The following is a 23,463-nucleotide window of genomic DNA, read 5'->3' on the forward strand; positions in this document are numbered from 1 at the left end:
GAGTGTGTAAGGAAATTGAAAAAAGGCAACGACTGAAGACAGTAACTTCAATTTTGGAGTCTATTTTCCAAGTGTTCTATATTCCCTATTTCATCAAATATGACACGTTGTTTGGAATAAATTATATCATTCTGTGATCAGTGGAGTTTTCGTCAGCTCTAAAAGTGGAATTTGGTCCGATTGAAAGCTTTTTAAAAAAGCAAACAATATTACTCCAGTTCCCTTTTTAGATCATGCTTTTCAAGGTACCAAGAGATAGTGTTTCAGTCTGCTACTGTGCAGTCGACCTGTACTTTATATGCATACTGTAGAGATTTTCCTTTGTCCCTGATTTTAGTGCTTATGCTTGTAGTGTTGTATTTGAGAAAAGTGTGAGCAGACAAGGCACCTGAGATTTAATTTTTCAAGAGCCTTGTCATTTCAATGTTGTATCTCAGATTACAAGTAGTCTGAGCCTTTGTTGTAATGCACAGTATACAATAGGTCTTTTCTCATAAAAATATGCCTTAAGATACTATTTTTTTAACAAACTGGATGAAAGTTTGATATCTGAACACTGTTTTGTGAAGAAATGTATCCCTGGGGAAGAGGAGCTGCCTAATGGATCATGGCTCTGATGTTCACAGGGCATACTCTATTTCTAGCATTAATGGTGTTTGATGTCTTCACTTTCAAAGAATCTGTAAGCAATTACTCTGATTGGGTGACATTCATGGAAAATGTAGATCAGTATGAAAAACAGCAACTTGAAGGTCTTAGTGCTGAGCAGAAGCTGAAAAGAACAGTTCTTCATCCAAGCTTGTATTTCGACCCTCAGGATGTTCAGGCACTGAGGCAAAAGGCTCGTACTAGCCATTTGCATCTCTTCAGAGCCATCAGAAGTGCAGTGATGGTTATGCTGTCCAACCCTTTATACTACCTACCTCCACCCAAGCACATTGATTTTGCAGCCAAGTGGAATGAGATTTATGGTAACAACCTGCCCCCTCTAGCATTCTACTGTTTGCTGTGCCCCGAAGATAAAGCTGCATTTGATTTTGCCCTAGAGTATATGGATAGAATGGCTGGCTACAAAAATTGGTTGGTTGAGAATGCTCCTGGAGATGAAGTGCCGCTCGGTCACTCCCTAACAGGATTTGCCACTGCTTTTGACTTCTTGTATAATTCACTGGAACATGAGAGAAGGCAAAAATACCTGGAGAAGATATGGTCTGTAAGCGAGGAGATGTATGAGTACTCCAAGGTTCGTTCCTGGGGAAAGCAGCTTCTCCATAATCATCAAGCAACCAATATGCTTGCTCTGCTTATTGGGGCTTTAGTTGCCGGAGTGGACAAAGGATCTCAGGCGAATATTTGGAAACACACTGTGGTTGATGTGATGGAGAAAACAATGTTTCTCCTCAATCATATTGTGGATGGGTCTCTGGATGAGGGGGTAGCTTACGGGAGTTACACAGCCAAGTCAGTAACACAGTATGTTTTCCTGGCCCAGCGCCACTTTGGTATTAACAACTTGGAGAATAACTGGCTAAAAATGCACTTTTGGTTTTACTATGCCACCCTACTGCCAGGCTTCCAGAGGACTGTGGGTGTTGCAGATTCTAATTACAACTGGTTTTATGGTCCTGAGAGCCAACTGGTTTTCTTGGATAAGTTCATCATGAGGAATGGAGCTGGTAACTGGCTGGCACAGCAAATTAGAAAACACAGACCCAAGGATGGGCCAATGGTGCCATCCACTGCACAGAGGTGGAGTACATTACATACAGAATTTATATGGTATGCTGCTGAAATCACTCCTCAGCCACCTCCTGACTATGGTACTGCTAAAATGCACGTGTTTCCTAACTGGGGAGTTGTTACTTATGGGGCTGGATTGCCAAACAGTCAGACAAACACCTTTGTATCCTTCAAGTCTGGAAAACTTGGTGGACGTGCTGTCTATGATATTGTTCACTTTCAACCCTACAGATGGATTGATGGGTGGAGAAGTTTCAATCCAGGTCATGAACATCCCGATCAGAATTCCTTCACTTTTGCTCCCAATGGACAGGTATTTGTATCTGAGGCTCTTTATGGACCTAAACTCAGCCACCTGAACAATGTCTTGGTGTTTGCTCCATCTCCTACAAGCCAGTGCAACCAGCCTTGGGAAGGACAGCTTGGTGAGTGCGCCCAGTGGCTGAAGTGGATTGGTGACGAGGTTGGAGACTCAACTGGAGAAATTATAACAGCCTCCCAGGCTGGTGACATGATGTTTGTGAGTGGTGAGGCAGTATCTGCTTACACATCAGCAATGAAACTGAAAAGTGTGTATCGTGTTTTGCTGCTCTTAAATTCTCAGACATTGCTAGTGGTTGACCATATCGAGAAGGAGGAAGACTCTCCTGTTAATTCAGTCAGTGCCTTTTTTCATAATCTTGACATTGATTTTAAATACATACCCTATAAGTTTAAGAACAAGTACAATGGAGCTATGATGGATGTGTGGGATGCCCACTACAAGATGTTTTGGTTTGATCATCGTGGGAGTAGTCCTGTTGCTAGGATACAGGAGGCTGAACAAGCTGCTGAATTCAAAAAGCGATGGACTCAGTTTGTAAATGTTACCTTTCCAATGAAAAACACGCTTACAAGGATTGTTTACCTTTTCTATGGCCCATATGTCAATGTTTCTAGCTGTAGACTCATGGATAATGCAAAATCTGGATTTCAGATTTCGCTCAGTGTCAACAACACTGAAAATACCATCTCTGTTGTGACTGAGTATCAGAATTTAAAGGCAAGGTTTGATTACTTGGGATTTGGTGGTTTTGCTAAAGTAGTTCATGAGAATAAAGTGATCAAGTTTGGTCTTGGTACTGAATCTGTGAAAAAAGATACAAAAAATAATAGGGTAGTTTTCCCATTTGGATTCAAAGTGAACATAATTGCAGGGTTAATTTTGAGCATCAGTTTGGTCATACTGGCTTTTCAGTGGCGGTTTTACATATCCTTTGGCAAAATGTTGCGTTGGATCCTGATCCTGGTTGTTACACTATGGCTTATTGAATTGGTGGATGTGTGGAGCATGTGTACTCAGCCCATCTGTGCAAAGTGGGGCACTGACATGACAAGGCTAGAACGTGATAAAGGCAATAAAGCCAAACAATTAGAAGGAAACCCTGTCGTTTTGCCAGATGTTATCATTACTTCACTTCCCACTTCTGGTGCAGAAATTTTAAAACAGCTGTTTTTCAACACCAGTGACTTTTTATACATCAGGATACCTACACCCTATCTTGAAATTCCTGAGACTGAATTTGAAATTGATTCCTTTGTAGATCCATGTGAATGGAAGGTTTCTGATGTCCAGAATGGTAATTTTCGTCTTATCCAAGGATGGCTCCAGTCTCTAGTTCAAGACACAAAGTTGCATTTACAAAACATTCATTTATATGAAGCTAGCAGAAGTAAAATTGCTCAGCATTCTGCATTAAGCAAAGACAAAAAGAAAAGGTCCAAAAAGAGAGAATCCCTATTAGAGCAAAGAAGCAGGGCAAGAGGAAGTCAAGAAAAAGATGCTGAATATATTAGGGAGCTGAGAAGACACCTTGTCTATTATCCTAATGCACGACCTGTGCTTAGTTTAACCAGTGGGAGCTGGACATTAAAGCTTCCCTTCTTTCAGGAAATCTTAGGACCATCAATGAGAGCATTATATGTAGTGAGGGACCCACGGGCATGGATCTATTCAATGCTGTACAAAAATAAGCCGAGCTTTTACTCCTTGAAAAATATTCCACAACGCTTGGCTGCAATGTTTAAAGGGGAGAATGGTAAAGGAAAATGTAGTTTAAATGAAGGCTATGCCTCTGAGTTTGAATCACTGAGAAAAGAAATTTCAAATTCTAATTCAAATGCTATTTCTGTGTTGTCGTATTTATGGCTAGCAAACACAGCAGCAGCAATGAGGATAAACAGGGACTTGCTGCCAAGAAATTATCAGCTGGTCAAGTTTGAAGATATTGTGAGCTTTCCTCAGAAGACTGCTGAAACAATTTTTGCCTTTCTCGGTATTCCTCTTCCTCCTGCTAGCTTAAACCAAATATTATTTGCCACGTCCACCAGTCTTTTCTATCTTCCTTATGAAGGCGAGATTTCACCAAGTAGCATTCATGCCTGGAAACAAAACATGCCCCATGAAGAGATAAGACAGATTGAAGATATCTGTTGTTCACTGATGGACCACTTAGGATACCCAAAGTTTATAGAATAAGTGCTGCTGGTCAGCAGAAATTTGCACTAATGATCTCTGAGTTCCAATTTGTGGATAAATATTAGATAAGTTTGTTTATTCTTGTAAAATGTGTACAGTCTGCTACTTTCAGAGAGATTATTTTAAGAAAAATGTAACTGTTCTTGAAACTGTGGAAGGGTTTTTTTTTGTTTGTATTTTGTTTACTTTAAAAAGATATTGTAACTATTTTTGTGGCCTTTCAAAAAAAGCTGTGTGAACCTTTGCAGAAGCACCAGCTGGGGCCTCTATAGCTCAGGGGATTAGTAATAGAACAGAGAGCTTTTCACCTCCAGCTCACCAGTTTGACTCCAGCCCAAATGGTTAATTCCAGAAAGTATTTACCATTTGATGATTGTATATGATGGTTTATATGACATTATATTTGTCAAACTGGTCCTGTTCCCAATGGTCATTATTGGCCCCCTTGGATGAGTTTACTGATGCATTCTGTTGATGTCTCACTGGTCACTATGGTGGTACAAAATAAATATAAGCTGAGATTTAGGGCTGTTCAGCATCCCCTTAGTGGGAGGAAACAGAACATTTAAGTAAATCTAGTTTCTTATTTACAATTTAAGCAGACAGGTCCAGGACGGGGATGGACTCAGATATTAAATCTTGTTCTAGGATATGATTCCTGCATGTCAGAAATGTGGTACTTAAATTTGGGGTTGATGTTTCACAAAAGAGAAATATTAATTCTCCATTCCTGACAATGTGGTACCCTTTGTGAGCTTGAAGTAAATTATATGGAGGAAGAAAAATGGGATGAAATCTAAGAAACTAGCAAGATCCCTCAAATGAGCAGTTAAATTTGTGTACTTTTAACCTGCCTCAGTCTGATTTTGAATGTTGTTAACATACTGACTTCTTGAACTCTTTTATTCTATACCTCTTGTCTTAGAGGTTCTGCAAGGATATTCTCTTTTTGAGTGAGACTCTTCCATCCTTTGTTGTAACACATTTCTTTGCTGATTTTTGTGCATAATTACCCTGGAACCAGTGCAGCTATGTGATGCCATTGGCAATGGCCTATTGTTGATGTCTGCATAAAATGCAATCTGAGATTTAGAAGACCTCAAATAAATCTCTAGCCCTGTGTTGCCGTGGGATGTTTTACTTGTCTGTATAACGAATTTTTGAAGGACAGCCACTGCTAACCTCAGGTCTTCCATCAGAGAGTGGAGAGATCTGAAAATTGCCTGACCCTCAGCCACCTCACATTTGAGTGATGTTTCCCTGCAGCAAACTATTTCCAAAGTTATCTGACTAGTGTTCCTTTAACACAATGCTATGATATTTGTTTGAAAACAGATAGGCCTGATAGGATAGTTGCATCTTTGTCACAGCTTATTCTTTTCTTGAATCACATTCTTTGTGCATGCCCATTAAGAAAAAAAATTCCCATTTCCCAATTTAACTTGCTCAGCATTCTCTGGAAATGCATGCATATTGTAAATGTCTGCAGATGTATATATCAGATCACAAAGAGACATCTATTTCCTTGACCATCTGTTTTTTATTATAAGTGGAATTGTGTTGAAATATGCTTCAATTGGTTTGTGGGAGCTGGAATCAGAGCTTATTATATTAAAATACATGTGTAATTGTTATTTATTTGGGTGGTAAGCGTTGGGCAATGTCAAAAGTGCAGTGAGTTTCTTCAGAGATTACAGATACCCTTGCTGAATTTTAATATAAAGGATTCCTCTTTTTTCTTCCAATTTTACCATTATGTTCCTGTTCTACCCAGCTGTTTTCTCCCTCCCATATGTACATTTCATATCCTTGAGATATCTCCTTGCAACCTAGATAAAAGTACCTTTTTCACAGACAGTCATTAGTATGGCAAAACAGGCCTCTACCATGATAAAGCTATTGATAATTTGTGGTCTTACTCACAGTAAATTACCTGTCATTTACTAGCAGTAGCTGTATTTTCCCCTTCAAGACTGTATTTCACCTTTGGCTTGGTGGAGTGCCATGTTAAAAGAAATATTAAACAAGTTAATATACATTGACATTTTAGTGAAACTTTTGTTTCCAACTATCATTCCCTCAAATTGCCTTCTCTCTGCAGCCATTTTTGATTGTATGTTAAAAGAAAGTATTGATGTCTGTACAGTTTGTACCTGACAGAATAAATTTCAGCATTTACTTTCTATTTCCAATATTTACAGTAGAATCAGAACAAATAAAAAGGCTTTGCTCTGTCAGAAGTTTTAGGGCAGCTGAAGGTAAGATTTTGTGGTTATACACAGTTATTCTCTAAAATTCTCTTCTGTTGTTGGTATTCAGAAGAAGAATGGTCACTACACAGACACAAACATTGATCTCCCCTTTCTCCATATAGGGATGTTTAAGACTGTCAATAAACTTTGAGAATTGTTTGAACTTTTTGAAAGGAATATCTATTTAGGTACATTGTGCTGAAAAGTGTTCTGACACTTTCATTTACACTTTCATAAATACATTCATGAAAACTTAGTCCCAATACTTTATCTTCTTTTCTTTCTTTCTCTTCCTCTATTAAATGTTGATAATTATTTGTACTGTATTGTAGTTTGAACTGTCCAGTCACGATGCAGCTAAGATTCTAATGTATTTTTTAAAAAGGCAGTTTTTATTTAAATTCTTATCTCTAAATCATATTTGAAAGCATAAGAAAAGTAAATACCAAGGAAAACATTTCAGTTGTTTACTTTGTAAGTAAGAGACGTTGGCCTTGGGGAGATGCACATAGGTCTTGGCATTCAGAGTTCTATCAAACAGGATAAATCTGTAGTCTCTGAGCACAGCTAAATGCCTCCAGTGCTCCCAGTAGGATTTTTCCAAGAGCAACGTCTGTGGAGCTGATTGTCAGTATCATGGTCAGGCTGGTTCCTTCACCCTTTTTGCATGCAGCTGGCATTCAGTCCTCATCAGATTTATGCTTGAACTTGTCAGATCCAGAGATTAATTTCTACACAAGATCCTCAATTATGTAAAATATATGGCACAAGTCATTTGACAGTGTAATACTATTCTGTTAGTGCTAGAATGCAATTCAAATAAAAATTGCTTTTCAGATTTTATGAAGTTATTGTTAACTGATTTGTAAAGCTTCAGTTATGGATCAGAATTTTTTTGAAGCTGTAAAAATGTTTTCATTTGCTGTTGAAACAATATGGTATAATTAGTAGCAAACTCCTGTCCATCCTACAGTCAATTACTACCATTAAAAACACTATTTATTTGATGAATGTAAACATACATTAACTGGAACATAATGCTGCATTTCCTGAAAACATTTGAAGTGCATAGTTCAAGATAAAGGATGAAAACATGTTATCAATATTTCTGTAAGTTGCAAAAATGACCCCTTTTGCAAGTGGCCCATATGTTGGGTTCCATATGCTAGAATATTTTGTAATTAGAAGCTGTGATACTAGTTTAGGTGACTTAGTAATTTATAAAAATTATTTCTTTTTATTTACATATGAATTTTCTTCAAGAGGATAAGTACTGGATCCTTACAGTTCTATTCTCAGGGCATAAGCTTTCATTTCTTCTTCTGTACTCTTTTAATAGATTTGGTTCAGACTAAAACCTGATTTGCTTAAATCTCATGAGGAATGGGCTGTTTTCCAAGTGAAGAGTCTGTCTGGAGACTTACAGTCTCAAATACCATATCTCAGTGTGGAATACGGACCATGAATTATGGATCAAATCTGTAAATTTTGAGCTGTTCAGAATTGGACCATAAGTGGCATGATGCCTTGGTGACCTCAGTGAATGTTGTGCACTTGCTTTCAACAGGAACAAAATACTGTCATCTACTGTCATAAAATTATTATCAACTAGTTAGCCTGAATATTCCAGAACAGAAGAAATGGCAGGAAATAAATACCAAAAGTGATCATTAAAGATTATTCTTCTTGATATTTGGTGACAAAAGGAAGGGTATTCTAATAATTTTAAAAATATAAATTGCTCTGTAAGTCTAATCAAAGGCTGTAGGCTGCCTGATAAATGTATAAAAGGAGGTGTAGAAACAAACATATATTCAAAATAATCTACAAAGCACAATTTTTAAATGTCAGGACTGATTTTCTTTAGTGAGGAAACATTTGCTGGTGTGTGATCAACACTATTCTCGTAAGGGATGTGAATGGATAATCTCATGCTGTCTCTGAAAATACTTAATAATGGGAAAGTGCTGTTTCATGTGGCTGAAATGATGCTGTTTCAAATTAAACTATACATCTTTTGAGCAGGCAATGTGCTGAGAGTTATTTGTGATGGAGGAGAACAAAGACAGTCTGATCACATTCACACAGAATAATTTCTGAAAGCTTAATTTATGGTGGTATAAATTCAACACTTTGTTTACTGCCTTTACTGAGAAAGGTATTGTGGAGTTTTAAGAACATGACCTGAATTAATCTATGTCACATTAGGTAATTTAACTTTCACATCTAAATAAGGAGTCTTGTCACCCTAGAATCAATGGAAAATGAGTGTTACCCTCAAAGGTAAATCAGACATTGCTGCTATCTTTTTAAATACTCAAAAGCCAGGATTGGTGAACCCCTTAATTTAGATGCCCACTGACAGGCCTCAGATGAAGTAGGATGAATTTGGATTTAAATGTGTATGGTCTTACATTTATGTAGATATCTCTGTCTGAGCAATTCCAGTGTATACACTGTCCTAGCAAAATTTTCTGAAACATCCTGCATAAAATAAAACTATTGTTAGTAAAACAATGTGTTTGTGTTATCCTCTTTTTTCTTCTATATTATTTTGCCACTTCATATATGACAAAACTTCATGATGCAGTCAAGTGTACGTATTCCAAATTCTAAAATCCTGCTATTTTTGTTTGGAATATGGAAACCATTGTTATCTTTCAGAAAGTATTGGTAGCCAGACCTGATTCTGTCTGCCTTTGAAAGCGCAGTAAGTACATTTGGTATTAAGTGAAAGACCACAAAATAGCTATATTCCTAGAGCAGAAAAGGTGATTTTTCACCCAGATTTTTGGGAACTAGACGGCTGGTGCAATCTGTAAATTTGAACTCTCTTACTCTATAAATACTACTTGCAAACTGTATTTAGAGTAGTCCTCTTCTAGTTCCTAACTATACACAGGAGTTTTTTCAGAGACAGATATTTGGCCTAGAAATCATTCTTAAATGTAAGGAGGCAAGCAAGTTGCAGCAGCCATGGATGTTCCCATGTGTTTATTTTTCTTTTTAAAGACACATAAGTTGAATAAATGAAGCCCTCTGGATATCTTTTGTTGAATGTGGGCTGGCACAGGCAGCATCTATCAGATCCAGAGGCACAGGTAGTTCAGCCTCATTATTGGGGCAAAGACCTGTAGCCCACGGGAGGTGCAGCTGAGCTGCATCTAGTGTTCTGCAGATGAGTTTTGCGGGTTTAACTTGGTTTTTTGTTCATTTAGTTTTGCAGTTTGTGTTTGGGATATAACTTACAGGAGCAAGAACCTGTTTCTATCTTTCCTGTGAAATTCAGCTTTTGATTATAAACAAAAAGTTTGTGTGTTTTTCAGTCTTTTTCACATGATATTTTAACTGTGAGGCAGGTAATTTTTTTTTTAATTTGTTTTGGAGTTTGGTTTTTTCTTTTGTTTTTTTTTCTTTTTTTTTTTTTTTGTTTGGTTGGTTGTTTTTTGGTGGTTTTATTTTTTTCACTGTGGTTGTTTTTGTTTGGTTGCTTTTTTTTTCTGTAGGGTGTTAGTCCAGTGCCTTTTCTGAATGATTTTGCAGTGAGTAGTGTGTGCTTATGCTTTGTAGCTCATCCTAGGTCATGTCACTACTTGTACAAGTGATTTTTTTTTTAAAAAAAAAGAAAATTATGTGGAAAATGCCTGTTATGATAGGAACAAAAATGTGTTTTCTAAAAAAAAAGTTGCTGTTTACTGCAACTTCTTTGACAATATTTGTCTCCAGCTATTTTCTGAAAGGTTGTTCAAAGTGAATATATGCTGTTTACAAAGCTGAGAGAGAACTAATACCAGGAGCATGATAAAAGGCAGGCTGTCAGAGATAATAAATGCACACTTGTATCTGTGAAAGCCATTAATATTTTCACTCTTAATTGATTTTCTAATAGACTAGTTGCTTATACTTCAGGGTTTTTTTATTTTTAACCTTTTTCTGTTTCCATCCTACATCTTGCCTAGAAATAGACTTTTTTCTATGTTTTCTGGATTTTAGTTTGAAATGTTGATTTTGCATTTTCTTGAACCTTTTGTTGTGTTTCAGGATCTTCAAATTTGTTCTCTTTAAAAATTGCATCCTACAGCTGCCACTTGATTTGAAGAAACGTTATCTCAAAGGTAGTGGGGGATATAGGTACACAGAAATGAACCGAGAAACAGAAGAAACAAAATGTTACATTGCTGAAGAGAACAGGCTTTACAATGTGTGTTGGAGTATTTAGATCTTAATGAGCTAACAAATCATAGCCTGAGACTTTATTATTCACTTTAACTGATCAGCTGAACATTGTGTGTTTCAAATTACCATATGAGTAGTGATGGAAAGTGAAGTTAAAAGGAAGTTTTGTTTGTATATATATATTGATTTTTTTTCTTCAAAACACCGATATTCTTTTGTATTCCCAAGATGTGTTCATTTGTAACAAAATACCTATTAACCAATGCAGCTCCACAATAAAATTGTTGATACCAGAGGGTGCTGTTCAATGATAGGAGGCAGCTTTACCTACTGGTCACAGATTCAATATTAATGGTTTCTCAACTGTCAGCATCCTTTGGTGACACATTTGAAAGAAAAGTTTACTTCTGTAAAAATGAATTGCTTCATGTTAAAAAATGGACCATGTTGTTGCTGATCAAAATGAGGTGACATGAGGAACTGCATATTACAGACAGAATATGATCAGTTAGTCATGATTAAAGCAGTCACAATCAGATCTTTAAAAGTATCGATGTAGCTCTCATCTGCTCCTCAGCGTAATTACTAACCTTCATGACCCTCTTATTTTCAGGCCAGGCTAAGATGAATTTCCTTCTATTTGGTGAAATAAAAGAGCAAGCCTACATGAAGATGCCCTGGCTTTGTTGATATGCTAGGGTTTTTTGAAGTTTCTGTCACTTGAATGTATGTCTGTATCTCTCAATCACTCTAGGGTACATTTGCAAATCCTATGTAATGAATGATTCTGTTGATTTCAGCATGCAGAATTTACCTATTTGTTTTCTGTCCTTTTCTGACAACAACCATGTCTTAGTACCCTTAACACATGAAGTGAATAGAATGATTAGTGAAGAGCCAGGCTAGACAGTAAACAAAGATTTCTGGGTTTCATGGTTCACACCTTGTTGGGAGTGTTTGCCAGCAATCTGCTTCATCTGCATTTAGCTCAGCTGGCTCTGCATAGCAACAGACTCATAGCACCCTTTGAAGAATTTCCCTTGAGAAACGTGTAAGTTAAAGGTATAGTTTTAAACAGCTAAATGTGTTTATCATTCCTTTAGAGCCTCTTAAGTTAATGTAGGTGAAGTTTTCTTTGTGATTTAAAGGTGCAAGGAAAATGAAAGGAAAAAAATTAACATTTCCTTTAAGGTTAATAAAGATATAATTTCTTTAAAAAATATTCAGATGTTATTAAAGATTAGAAAAAAATCTGTAGGGTCAATTTGGCAAAACTGCTATCAATTGTGTTGTTTAATTATTCCTCTTTATGCTCTATAATGTGTCCTGCCAGACAGATATGCATATGACCAATTTGCATTTGTTGCATTTCTGAAGCTAGAATCAGCTAGATACACAAATGACTTTTAACTGACTTTTAACTATTGCTTGCTATTTGTGGAAAGGCACTGAATCTCAACTCCAACCCAATCCCACCTACAACCTTCTTTGAGATAGTTGTAGAGAATGATAAGGTTGCACCTCAGCCTTCTCTTTTCCAGGCTACACACCACCAGCTCCCTCAGCCACTTTTCATCAGATTTACATTCCAGATTTCACCAGCTTCATTGTTTCTTTGGATGCACTTCAGCACCTCAGTGTCTTTCTGAGGGACTTCTCAGCCTTTTGTCTAAAATAAAGTATTGCCTAGTATAATATGTATATTTGCCTATGCATATCATCTGGTTCCTAAAATCCTGCTAATTCTGGGAAGGAGTCAAAATGCTGGAAAGCAAGTGATGTCTATATGGTGTTGAAGTAGGTCTTCACAGAAAATGTATGCAGTCAAGTGCAGAGAGATCTGAAGGTGCTGAAGGCGCTCAGCAAATACACTAAATTTATTCTGAATTCAGAGCTTAAAATAGGCTCTGATATTTGAAGCTTACTGGGAGGTGTTTGGGGTGGCTGGCTTTCCTTGCAAATGAAGCACTTCTTTTTTCTTAGTGGGGCATTTTAGCTGAAAGTTTTCTGAGATTGATCATATATGTTAATCTTCTTTTTTCATGATGTGTAGTTTCCCTATAAGAATTCTATTTATCTATTTTAGAAAGATACATTTGTTTATCAAGAGTGAATTTGATGAACTGTTTCATTACTTTTTCCTTCTGTTCCTTTAAAAATATAAATTTTACTTTCAGGCATTTTGTGAAAGAACCCATCAGAATTTCTGTAAGTCAGAAATTAGAGAAAGCAGTCAGAATATGACTGTGGTTGCAAACTCCACAAGCATTTCAAAATGTCATGTTATACCAACAAAAAGAAGCATAAGAATTAACTTTATTTTCTCTGCTGCTACTTCAGGGGTACAATTGTATCATCTGTGTTGAAAGCACATAATTTTCATTTAAAATAAATATTGCCTTCATCAAAACAAGTACATACAGTTCACAGTTTTAATTATTATATTTGTTCACAGTTTTAATTATTATATTATGAATAGCTTGTAGCTGGAATTATGTGGTAGACCAAATATGCAATATCTCTTGTACCCTTTGTGAATTCATCTGCCACAAAAGTTACTTAACAGGTCCCTTGCTCTAAGGCAAAATCTGTTCATAGCACTTAAAACACTGGAAAACACATCTAGAAAAAAAAAATTAACCATATTTTATCATATTTTAGTCTTGTAGATCTTGTTTGGAAGTGAGGATTGAATATTCTGCTTTCACTTTGATATAAAATGCACTCATCTAAGTAAGCTCTCCTGTAAATTTGCCTATCTGTTCCTCTCCAGAGTTTGCAGAGACAGATTTCTAATATGGCTCTTCTTTTCTTCTTTCAGTAAAGTGTAATTTTGATTAATTGGTTAGAGAATGTGGAATTTAAATAAATGAGTGTTGAACTATTTTAAATGTTTTTTTTTTTTTTGCAAGTGGCCTGTACTGATTGCATCTCTTTTAACTTTGAGTTACAAGCATACCCCTCAAAAAACAAATTCTCAAAAGTGGTACCTCAAATCTATCTCATTGACCATTCAATTCTTACTGCAAAATGGTTGTAAAAAAGTTGTACGATGTTTGCCCAGGATATCAGTAAATAAAAAAAAAAGTTGTTTTTCACATCAAACTGAGAACTCTTCTTGGACCACGAATATCAAGGCACAACATGACTTCTCATCCTGCTTTTCTGTGATTGTCTTTTTAGGATGAAGTGATATGATGTTCTTTGTGCCCTAATACCAACAAAAAAACTGTCTCAAGAATGAAAGATAGTAGTTTTAATCGATATGTAGTGATATTTCTTGCCTGAATGTATATAGAATCACATTTTGCTGGAGTCTGTCTTTCTAACTGAGGTCAGTATCTTCTGGCCCTAGGACAACGTGATGATATGCTAGCTCATATTATGCATTGACAGAAGCAGTCAATGCAGGATAGTCTATAGCCTAGAGTTCGTAATTTGTTGCATTTTAGTGTTGCCAAAAATATACTGTAAATAGGATTTTTTTATTTTCCTCACAGGGCATACTGCAAGCTGTGGAAAGAATTATTTTTTTCTTCATCGGAAGGCTTAGTAGATTTTCTTGTGCCATGTCTTTCACTGCTGCCAGAACAGCAGAGCAAAAGGACATAGCTGGAAGAGAAGACGTGTGCCAGGATGTCCCTGCAATGTGATGGCCCTCAGAAGTGTCACCTTGGCTGTGCAGCCACAAATAAAAACTAGGAGCCTATTGCTTCTTCCTAACTCATGGATAAATTCTTGGAAGTCTCTTACTTTTGAGCACCCTATAGACTCAGAAATGATACGGCATTTAAAAAAATGGCCCTTGAAATGACTTTTAATGTCATGATGTCGGAGATAATCACACAACTTCTGTGACCTTGACTGATGCTCTTAAGAGATTGAAAATGGCCAGATGGGGGTATATAGTTATGTAAAAGAAAAATTTCCTGGAATGTAAGAAACACAATATTTTAGATCATCAGGCTCTAAGTGTATGACACAGCATAACTCAGAAGTAGACAAGTGAATTGACAGCACAGATTTCTGGACAGCTTCTAGTGCTGGTTCAGATTGATCTGAACTGTGGCTGGAGTCAGCACAAAGGCTGGGCACTGAGTAAGATACTGATCTAAACAAATGCTGTTGTGTGGCCTCATTCAGGTATCTTAAGAGGGTAGAGGCTTCACTCCCTTAACTGCCCGTGTCGGTCAAAATTGCTGTTGTAGGTCCTCAATGCATTTGTTCTGAGTGACATCTGCCATGGCATGTACAAGGGCATGTTCAGGAATCAGGCTGGCAGTGGGGATGAGAAGAAGGAAGCATGTAGCGCAGATGAGAAGGCAGTGACAGCTTGAGATGAACAACAGGAAGGAAAAATGGTGAGATATGAATAATTTGTAGACATCTGGAGATTCCAGGCATCTGCAAGGAGGCAAAAGTTTGGCATTTTAAGTGCCTATTGCAATTCTTGTAATGATACTACTTCTCTACGTTAGCTGCTGTGAAATGTGCTATCATATCAGATTTCTGCATGGTTCTGTAAGAAAACCTCATTTAATTCTATAATTAAGCACATTTTACAAAACTGACAATTACTAGCGTCATACATTTTTTTAAATGACAAGTTAAATCTAAGAATGTAATATCTTGAGAGTTAGTTTTTGTTTTAATTTATTTTTTTAATCACATATTTCCATTAGGAATAGATAAATAAAATATATACCTCAGTGAACTTCTAAAAATAATATGCAACAGTGAGGGATATGAGAGCTTTGCTATTTCCAAGCATTTAAATGAAATACTTTAAAACTGGGATGCCATTGGCAAAATCTCTAGGTCTCCTGCCTCAGTACTATGAAATTAGATTGTAGCAAAGTCCTACTATGTCTCATCATGTGTATTCTTTGTTTTCAGTTTTGTCATTTATCTTGTATTCATTGGGGGTTTTATTTGTTTTCTATGAATAAACACTAAATAGTTATATTTATGTATCCTTACAAACCACTAAATTATCATAGTACCACTGAAGATAATGAAGCTGAGCAGAGCTGTAACAGCTGAGATTAGATAGCCTTCTATGTGCAAAAGGGATGTCAGTGTGGGACAGGGACTTCATCTTGATGAGAGAGTGGCGTAGTGTTTTGGGATGTGAACCAGAAGACAGCCAGTGTAAAACTGAGCCTGTGCAATGCATTATATTCCCTCCATATCCCCTCTGCTCTTTCACTTCTGTAGCTGAAAAAGAAGCACTGTCCACAGCCCCATTACAACTGGGAAAAGAGATGTCTTTAAAGATTTAACCTCTTGTTTTTTCTGCATGTTGGCTTCTGTTCATTTAGATAAATAAATAAAAGCTCCCATTAGTGTTGTGTAATCAGCCTGCAATCAGAAACACAAAAGGAAAATTCTGACTGGCATTTGAACTACATGTTCTCTCTACAAGTTCTCAAAGCATTACATGTTCTTTGTTCTCTTACAAGGCAGTATGGCAGTCTCTGGTCTGGTAATAAATAAAAAAAGATATTGAATCTTTTTCTAAAAGCTGTGCAAGAGCTGTGTACCTATTTCTGTGCTGTGGGTACCTGAATGGTGAAAACCCTATTGATAGCAAAATAGATCACAGAGGTTTAAAAGATTGAAAGATAGGCCAAGTGGTTGCTAAGCTTTAAAATTTACAGTTGTCTTTGAAGACCTGACTGAAATCATAATGATAAAGGATTTTTGCTTAGCATGCCTGCTATGGTTTTGTCAGACATCAAGTATTTTAGGCTGTGTTCATACCTGTGTGCTGAACTCATGGCAGCATATCCCTGGGGCTGGTTTCTATCCACTTACCAACAGTGGAGGTATTTTGTTTTACAAAGGAGTATAAGAAAGGACGATACCTATCCTTTTTCTAAATGGTGAAATCAAGAAACACCGGCAGTTTCAACTCAGTTTAATTTAGAAATAATGATCTTGAATTTGAAATACAAGCAAAATTGAAATAAATATTTAAATCAGACAGTATCAAAGTTAATTGTCATTCTGTATGTTAGAAAGTAAAGGTAAGGTAGTTTGAGGAGTAGTCACCGTTTGTTTTTATCAATTGTTTCATTTCCTATTTTCTTTTAAATTGCACTGAAGCCCATGGCTGCCATTTCTGCCTCACGAACACACAGTGCTTCTTGTGCTTCAGTACAGGCCAGCTGAACAGAACATCTAGTGAAGATCAACAGTGAGATTAGGTCTTATTTAGAAAACATCATCTAAACCAGCTAAGTTAGCCAAACAGACAAAAATAATGAGAACAAAAAACTGTGACCTGAACTCACAATGATCTTTCAATCAAGATAAGAGAAGGAATTAATTAGCCTAACCTTTAGGTGGGATTGCAAAGCATTTACCTGCATAAAACTGCATGGCTCTTGTCTATGTGGAAGCAGTTGACTCCTTAGTGAGGGCTGAGACGTTCTGAAAGAGGCATTCTTTGTGTATTTTCTCGAATCTGTAGACACATCAGCTGCTGAATTCCTATCACAGGCTTGCTTTATGATAGTGGCACCTGAAAAACAGGATTCTGAATTACATCATGCAACGTAAGATTTCCTTACTCTTGGCAATTTTTCTGTAGCAGATGTTAGAGAAATTACAATGCAACAAAATTACAGGTGTTCTTCTGTTCTTCCCGAATTTGATATTGACTTTTTAGAACTCAGTCCCTAGACACTCAATGAACAGGTGCTTTTCAAAAACAGCAGAGTTTCTCCCTGGCTCTTAAAGCTAATCTATGTCTGTTTTAATGTGCATGAGCTAGCTTATAGCTCTCTTGCCTCCAGCCTTCTATAGCTAACATTAGGCCATCAGCAAGAAGAGTCAGTATGAGAAAATTACTTTTGAGATCTCTAAAGTTATAAATTCTATCCCATTTGATAAACAGAGCTGAGATTACAGGTCTGAGGGACATGTATCTTAGCCTGTTTTTCCCCAAGCAGATACCTTAACATAGATGAATTAGGGCATGACGTTTTGGACCCCCCACAGCTACCACATTTCCACTGGAATTTCTCCTCCAAATTAATAGTTTGGAGAAGGAGGAAAAAAGAAGAAGAAAATGAAAAAGAGGAGTTAAAAGAAATGCCTGACTTTCTATTGGTGACTTGTCCTTCAAGAATGAAATTATCCCATCAAGACGTAAGGAAAAAATAAGATTTCAGGTGTCATAGTGATATGAGTTTGCTTAAGCACCTAATGTAACTTGGTGCAAAATAAGTTTCCCAGGGAATACAAAGGAAGGAAGAGGGAGTTTGAGATTATAAGTAAAAAAGGCTGTACTTGACTGGAGCAAAAGGCCATTCAACTCAGTGTGCTGTTTCCAGTAGTTGCGGTATATGAGCACTTAGGTACGAGTACAAACAGTATAAAAATAGGATTCTTTCTCTAATCGCTTTCTCTGCCTCAGGACTGAGCTAGATGCATTTAGCAAATTTAAATAGATTTCTTTTCCATTAGGTTTTTCAGTCTTCCCCAGAGTCCATGTAAAATTTAGAATCTATTATGTCCTCTGGCAAGGAGTTCAACAAGGTTGTTATTCCTTAATTTAGGTGCCATCTTTTAGCATTTGTTTTCACCCTAGCTCCTGTCATCTCTTTTCTAAACCAAAAAGTCCTTGTTTACTTTGTTATTCTATGCTTAAAGAATTCCACTCCTGTAATCATCTTCACTTCCCTTATCTGATATTTTGTTATTATCTTTGTTAGGGGGGCAAGAGCTGCTCATAGTGTTGAAGATAGGGACAAGCACAAGTTTAGATACTAACTTATGACACTAAGTTGGTGTAATCATATTTTAAAGGTGCTTACCTTTTTCTGCAGCTGCAACCAGTTCTGTTTTGTTGTCTGATTCTCAGAGAGAGATTTTGAAGTTTGCATTTGAAGCGCAGAAATGTTATAAATAAATTACGAGCATATTAACTGAGTGTTTACAAGTCACAGCAAAAATCATCAGACGCTGTTTTACAGAGTAAAGCCTCTGTTTACAAAGAAGAAGCACTCCACTGAAATTTTGTCAACATCAAGTTTATTTTTTTTCTTAGAATCAAAACTTGCTACTAGTTTTCAACTTTGTCACAAAGAAGAATAGCCAAATTTTCAAGGCAAAATAGGGAATGAATAGCTTGTAAGCCAATACAAATACTAACGGAGCAGCAGCAGCTTCTCTGACCATTAGGGCAACTTGGCTTCAAAGTCAGCTGTGTACTTCTGAAATTTTTACACTGCTTTTTAATCTGCACAAGATGTTGCTGGCTAAATCTGAAAGTAGAATCACCTCTGGATTTTGTATGGCATTGCACAAAGACAAACAGGATAAAAAAGGGGAACGCGAAGATCTAATTAACTCTTTAAATATTCAAGAGCTCTTACATAGCTTCAGGAATATATGAAACACTGTGTACTGCAGAGATTTGCACTCCCTGTCTCTGTTTATCTCTTTATAGAAAGGTTTCTCACACATAGGTGGGTAAAATACATTTGATGTTAAGATTCCTTGTCTATGCAAATATGAATATGTTTTGAGAAGGAACATTTTCTGCTTAGAATGGTGTTCTGGAGCTCTTAGTGTTGTTTTCTGTGTAATCATCTGGTGTAATCATCCTATATCAAGAAGAAAAGAAATCAGTCTATTTTCTGAACACATAACTGTATGTCTGTCAATACAAAGGAGGATTATATAAAGGAGAGGATATTCTCCCTCCCTAAAAGCTCCCTAAAAATTGCTTTGTCACTTGGTAGACTTTGGTGGACACCTGAATATGTCCACTTTTTAAAGTTACCCGTGTACAGCCTTTCCTCAGTTGTTTGACTTAGATGTTTAAGTCCCATTTCCAAATAAAGCGGTTCAATGGATGCACTTTATTCTGTTAAATAGTTAGATTAAACATCTTGTTCACATTCCCTGGCTGTGTACAGGTGAGTCACACGCACTCACAGTGTGTCATGAGAATTACAGTAAGGACGGGGATGCAGAAATCTCTGGTCTTGGAATGATGCCATGAAAGACAGATCCTTGAGTAATCTGAGTTCTTCACATTGGCTTGAAGTTCTTGGCTCTCTCACATACAGTTGACAAGACATCACAAAATGAGACCCTCTGTTTTTTAATCACATGAAAACCCTGTATCCCAAACAAACTAAACTCTCTAGGTCACAAGAAGGATGCATGGTTGCCAAATTTACAAATCATCATCCACATGATTACAGCAGTCTATATGCATTTGGCAAACTTCAGCCTTCAAAGAGCCTATTGGATTCAAGAAAGCCGAAGGATCCATCTGTGATATGGCTGTCAAAGTGGTGTGGTGGCTGAGGTTCATGCTCTGACTGATCATCACATAAGCATTCTCACCCCATAAGAGTTGTTAACATAGCAAACACATTGAATTTACTGTTGCTGTACCACTGGTTTTGACCACAGTAACAAATCACATCTGCTGCTTAACTGCATGTGTGAAGATAGAGCTGAGTTCTGGCTCAACAGGGAATGGCAGAGTGTTTCAAGTCTCTGCACATCATTTTTCAAATTGCACACAGTGATAAAGAGGACCCTAACTTCTTCAATGTAAGGGACGAAACAGCAAAGAAATTGCTAATTATAGAAGACAGAACTACTCAGCTCCTGCTAGCAGGATTGGGGAAGTCTTCAGGCAGGGCAGAGGGAAAAGATGGAAAAATCCAGAATCAAATATGGGATTAGAAGAAAGAGACAAGAACGGATATTACTTGGGTAACGGTCTCTTAGAAAACTCTATAAATGTGTCTCTGTTTTATGTCTGACACTGGACAGCTTGTTCCCCCACTCAGGTTGGGAGTTAAAGATGCCAGATTTCTACTGTGAAGTTGCAATGAATGGAGAATGTATGCATGTATCTCAAAGTGAGGTATACATATATTCTCAATACGGACCTTCCAGCATGAAAGTCCAGGATAAAATTCATTACCATAAGTATCTCTTTCAAAGTATATTAGAAATTCTATTTTCAGAGTGCAAAACAGCAATAAAAAGCCATTTCCCAAGCAATTTCCCCTGTGTTTTATTGAGAGTAGGAATGAATGGTTTTGTCTGTTCGGGATATTGAAGGAACAGCTCATGTCTCCGGAGGTGATTGGAGCATTGGAATTTATTCTGAAGTAATGAGCTTGGAAGAAAAAGATGGAGAGAGTTCTGTCATAGTTGAAAGTCTTATAGAAGGAGGGGAGGGTGCTGAGAGTTGAAGAAAAAGTGATACCGCCAGCAAAAGCAAAGGCAGCATCTTGTCTGACCTTTCCTTTATGATCAGTGGGACATCTTCTCAGAGTGTTGTATTCTCCTTTTTATATTTTAGAGCTCCCTCCACCATCCAGTGCCCTCTTGCCTCCCCTGCTGTTCTCTGTAGCAATTTATTAAGAACAGCAGGGAGACAGTGTTTGGTGCATTGTGGGATCCAGTGCCATCCACACTGAAGGAAGTGTAAAGAGCATGGTGGGTTCTTCTGGATGTGTCTTACACACTGTGTTCTCTGTAATTCCCAGCATCTTGTTTATAAAGGTACTGTTTTTTCCCCAAGTTATTCATGTTACACTTTAATTATAAGCTCTTCAAAAATGTAGGCTTAGGTCACTAGCTAATTTTCATTGGCAATGCTAGATGGTACAATAACAATTTGAGGTGGCCTACTAATGTTCAATCACAATAAATTGTTTTGTCAGCTGAAATGCAACATTAGAGGAAAAAAGTGTTTTTTCCTTTATGCTCATGTTTGTGAATTGTTAATAACAATCTTACAGTTGAGAGCTGCTTTCTTCAGTCTTCTATATTGTCTTATGCTTCATCTTGTGACTGTCTCTATCATATTAATTTCAGAAAATTAAAATTCTTAAAAAGTTTCATGCATTACTTTTAGTTCTGAAATGGTTGGCATCCTAAATTAGGTAGAAAAAAAAAAGAAATGTAATATCTTTCTCAGGGCCAGATTACTATATTTAAAAAAAAAATTATCTAGTGTCAAAGAACATAGAAATTAGGATTTCCTTGCTTAAAAGAAGCCAATGATTATTTGCAGGACTCCAGCAAAATCTGGTGATTTCAGTGTTCTGATCTGAGCAACAACTAGTGCATCACTCCTTCGGGAATGATGGGTGGTTAGAAACAAGATTTAACAAAAATTAACTGCAGAAATAATCCTCTTGTAAAATGTATAAAAAATACTTGCATATACAAGTGCATGATCACTCTCCAACTTACTAATAATGCAAAGATTGAGTTAAATTTTGGAGTTGCTGTTAAAAGCTCTTCTGGAAAATATGGTCCTAAGTACTTAAAGAAAACACAGATTATTAAGGTAGCATTCTTAATTTCTGAAATGAAGGTCTTTAAGCAAAGTCTGTGTAAACGGAACACATTATGTACAGAGAACCACCCCAGCAGTGTGACTTTCATAAATGAATAACTAAATCAGTGTTCCTCAGCTGGCAATATTTTTTTACTTTAAATGTATCTCTTCTCCCATTTACAACCACAAGAGCGTCTGAATGGCTACAACCACCCTGTAATACATTTGTGTGAAAGGCATCAAATATCAGTGTTGGAGGGTCATGCCTCTTGACTTGACCCAAAGACCTAGTGTTAAACGATTTTCATCTGCTTTCTTCCTAGGAATATGAATTCAGCTAGTGGGGGAGTTTGGATCTGTCTGGTTCTATGCGCAACATCAGGATGACTTGGATAGGAAGAAATGAACACTGCTGGGAACACTTTTGTATATGTTCTTAAGGGACAAAATAAGTGTTTGCTTATCTGCTGTGTTTAATTTAGTTGGGATTATAATTGCTCAAGTTTTCATTCCTGACTGCTTTTGTAATGGGAACAGTGTTTGCAGTGTGTTTTAGTCTTCCAGGGCTTCACTGTGTGCATTAATCTAGCTTTATGAAGGATTTACATTTTATATTTTTTCATCATATTTTTAAGAAACAAAAAGCTCCCCAAGTAAGCCCATCAGGCAAGGCTATGGACATTTAAAAGGAAAGGATTGCTTTCAGAGTAAGGATTTGTAAATTGAGTGTAGGAAGGTTGGCAAGAAAAGTCAGAAAACTATTTATGCTCTCAAAGGGTAACTAATGGTTTAATAGTAGATGGCCTGAAGAAAATAACTAATATAAAAGTTTACAGGATGTTTTTATCCCACAGTGAAAACCATAGAAAGAGAAAAAAAAAAGGCCAAAAAGTATGAAAAGAACTTTAAAGATAGAAAAATATACATCAGGGAAAAGAGGAATTGTCCAATTTATGCCACTTTTAAAAAAGACCTAGGGGATTTCAATTGACTTGTGAACTTTTGACACAAGCCAGGATTTTTGTACAGGCTTTCTATTTTGGATAATAAATGTATGTTGGACAAGTTCAAATGCCTCTTGTATCTAGATACAAATGCCAATTTTACGGTAGAAAATGCAGCAGGTTAGGTATAGTAGAGGTTGTTGATATCAATGGATAAAAATAAATGGATTAGTTCTGAAAATTATGGTGAATGCTGTTATGGAAATATCCTGGGAAATAATGAACTGGGGGATGTGGAATGGATCTACATGTGGAATAAACTGAAATGTGACTTTTTAAATTATTTAGCTGGATTGCTCTATCTCCTTTCCTATCTATCTATACAAACATAAGCACATACAGTATAAAACAAAGAGTGAGAGTCCAGAGTTTAAAAAAAATCCCCCATGGTCATAAAATAACCTGTAGCATTGAAAAAATAGGAAGAAATACTCCTCGAGGAAA

General features: G+C 36.7%; 1 protein-coding gene across 1 annotated transcript; it reads left to right on the forward strand.

Annotated features, from left to right (window-relative positions):
• The first annotated feature begins 6 nt into the window (after window positions 1-6).
• DSEL (dermatan sulfate epimerase like) lies at window positions 7-9,027 on the forward strand. Its single transcript, XM_005423327.2, has one exon. The coding sequence runs from the start codon at window positions 608-610 to the stop codon at window positions 4,256-4,258; it is 3,651 nt and encodes a 1,216-aa protein (XP_005423384.1). The 5' UTR covers window positions 7-607; the 3' UTR covers window positions 4,259-9,027.
• Window positions 9,028-23,463: the final 14,436 nt, after the last annotated feature.

This window comes from Geospiza fortis, unplaced genomic scaffold (assembly GCF_000277835.1).
Source record: "Geospiza fortis unplaced genomic scaffold, GeoFor_1.0 scaffold100, whole genome shotgun sequence".
In the NCBI taxonomy this organism is placed as follows: Eukaryota; Metazoa; Chordata; class Aves; order Passeriformes; family Thraupidae; genus Geospiza; species Geospiza fortis.

What these genes read in the sequence shown, in the direction of transcription:
- DSEL (XM_005423327.2), top strand. Translation starts at nt 608, where the DNA reads ATGGCTCTGATGTTCACAGGGCATACTCTATTTCTAGCATTAATGGTG.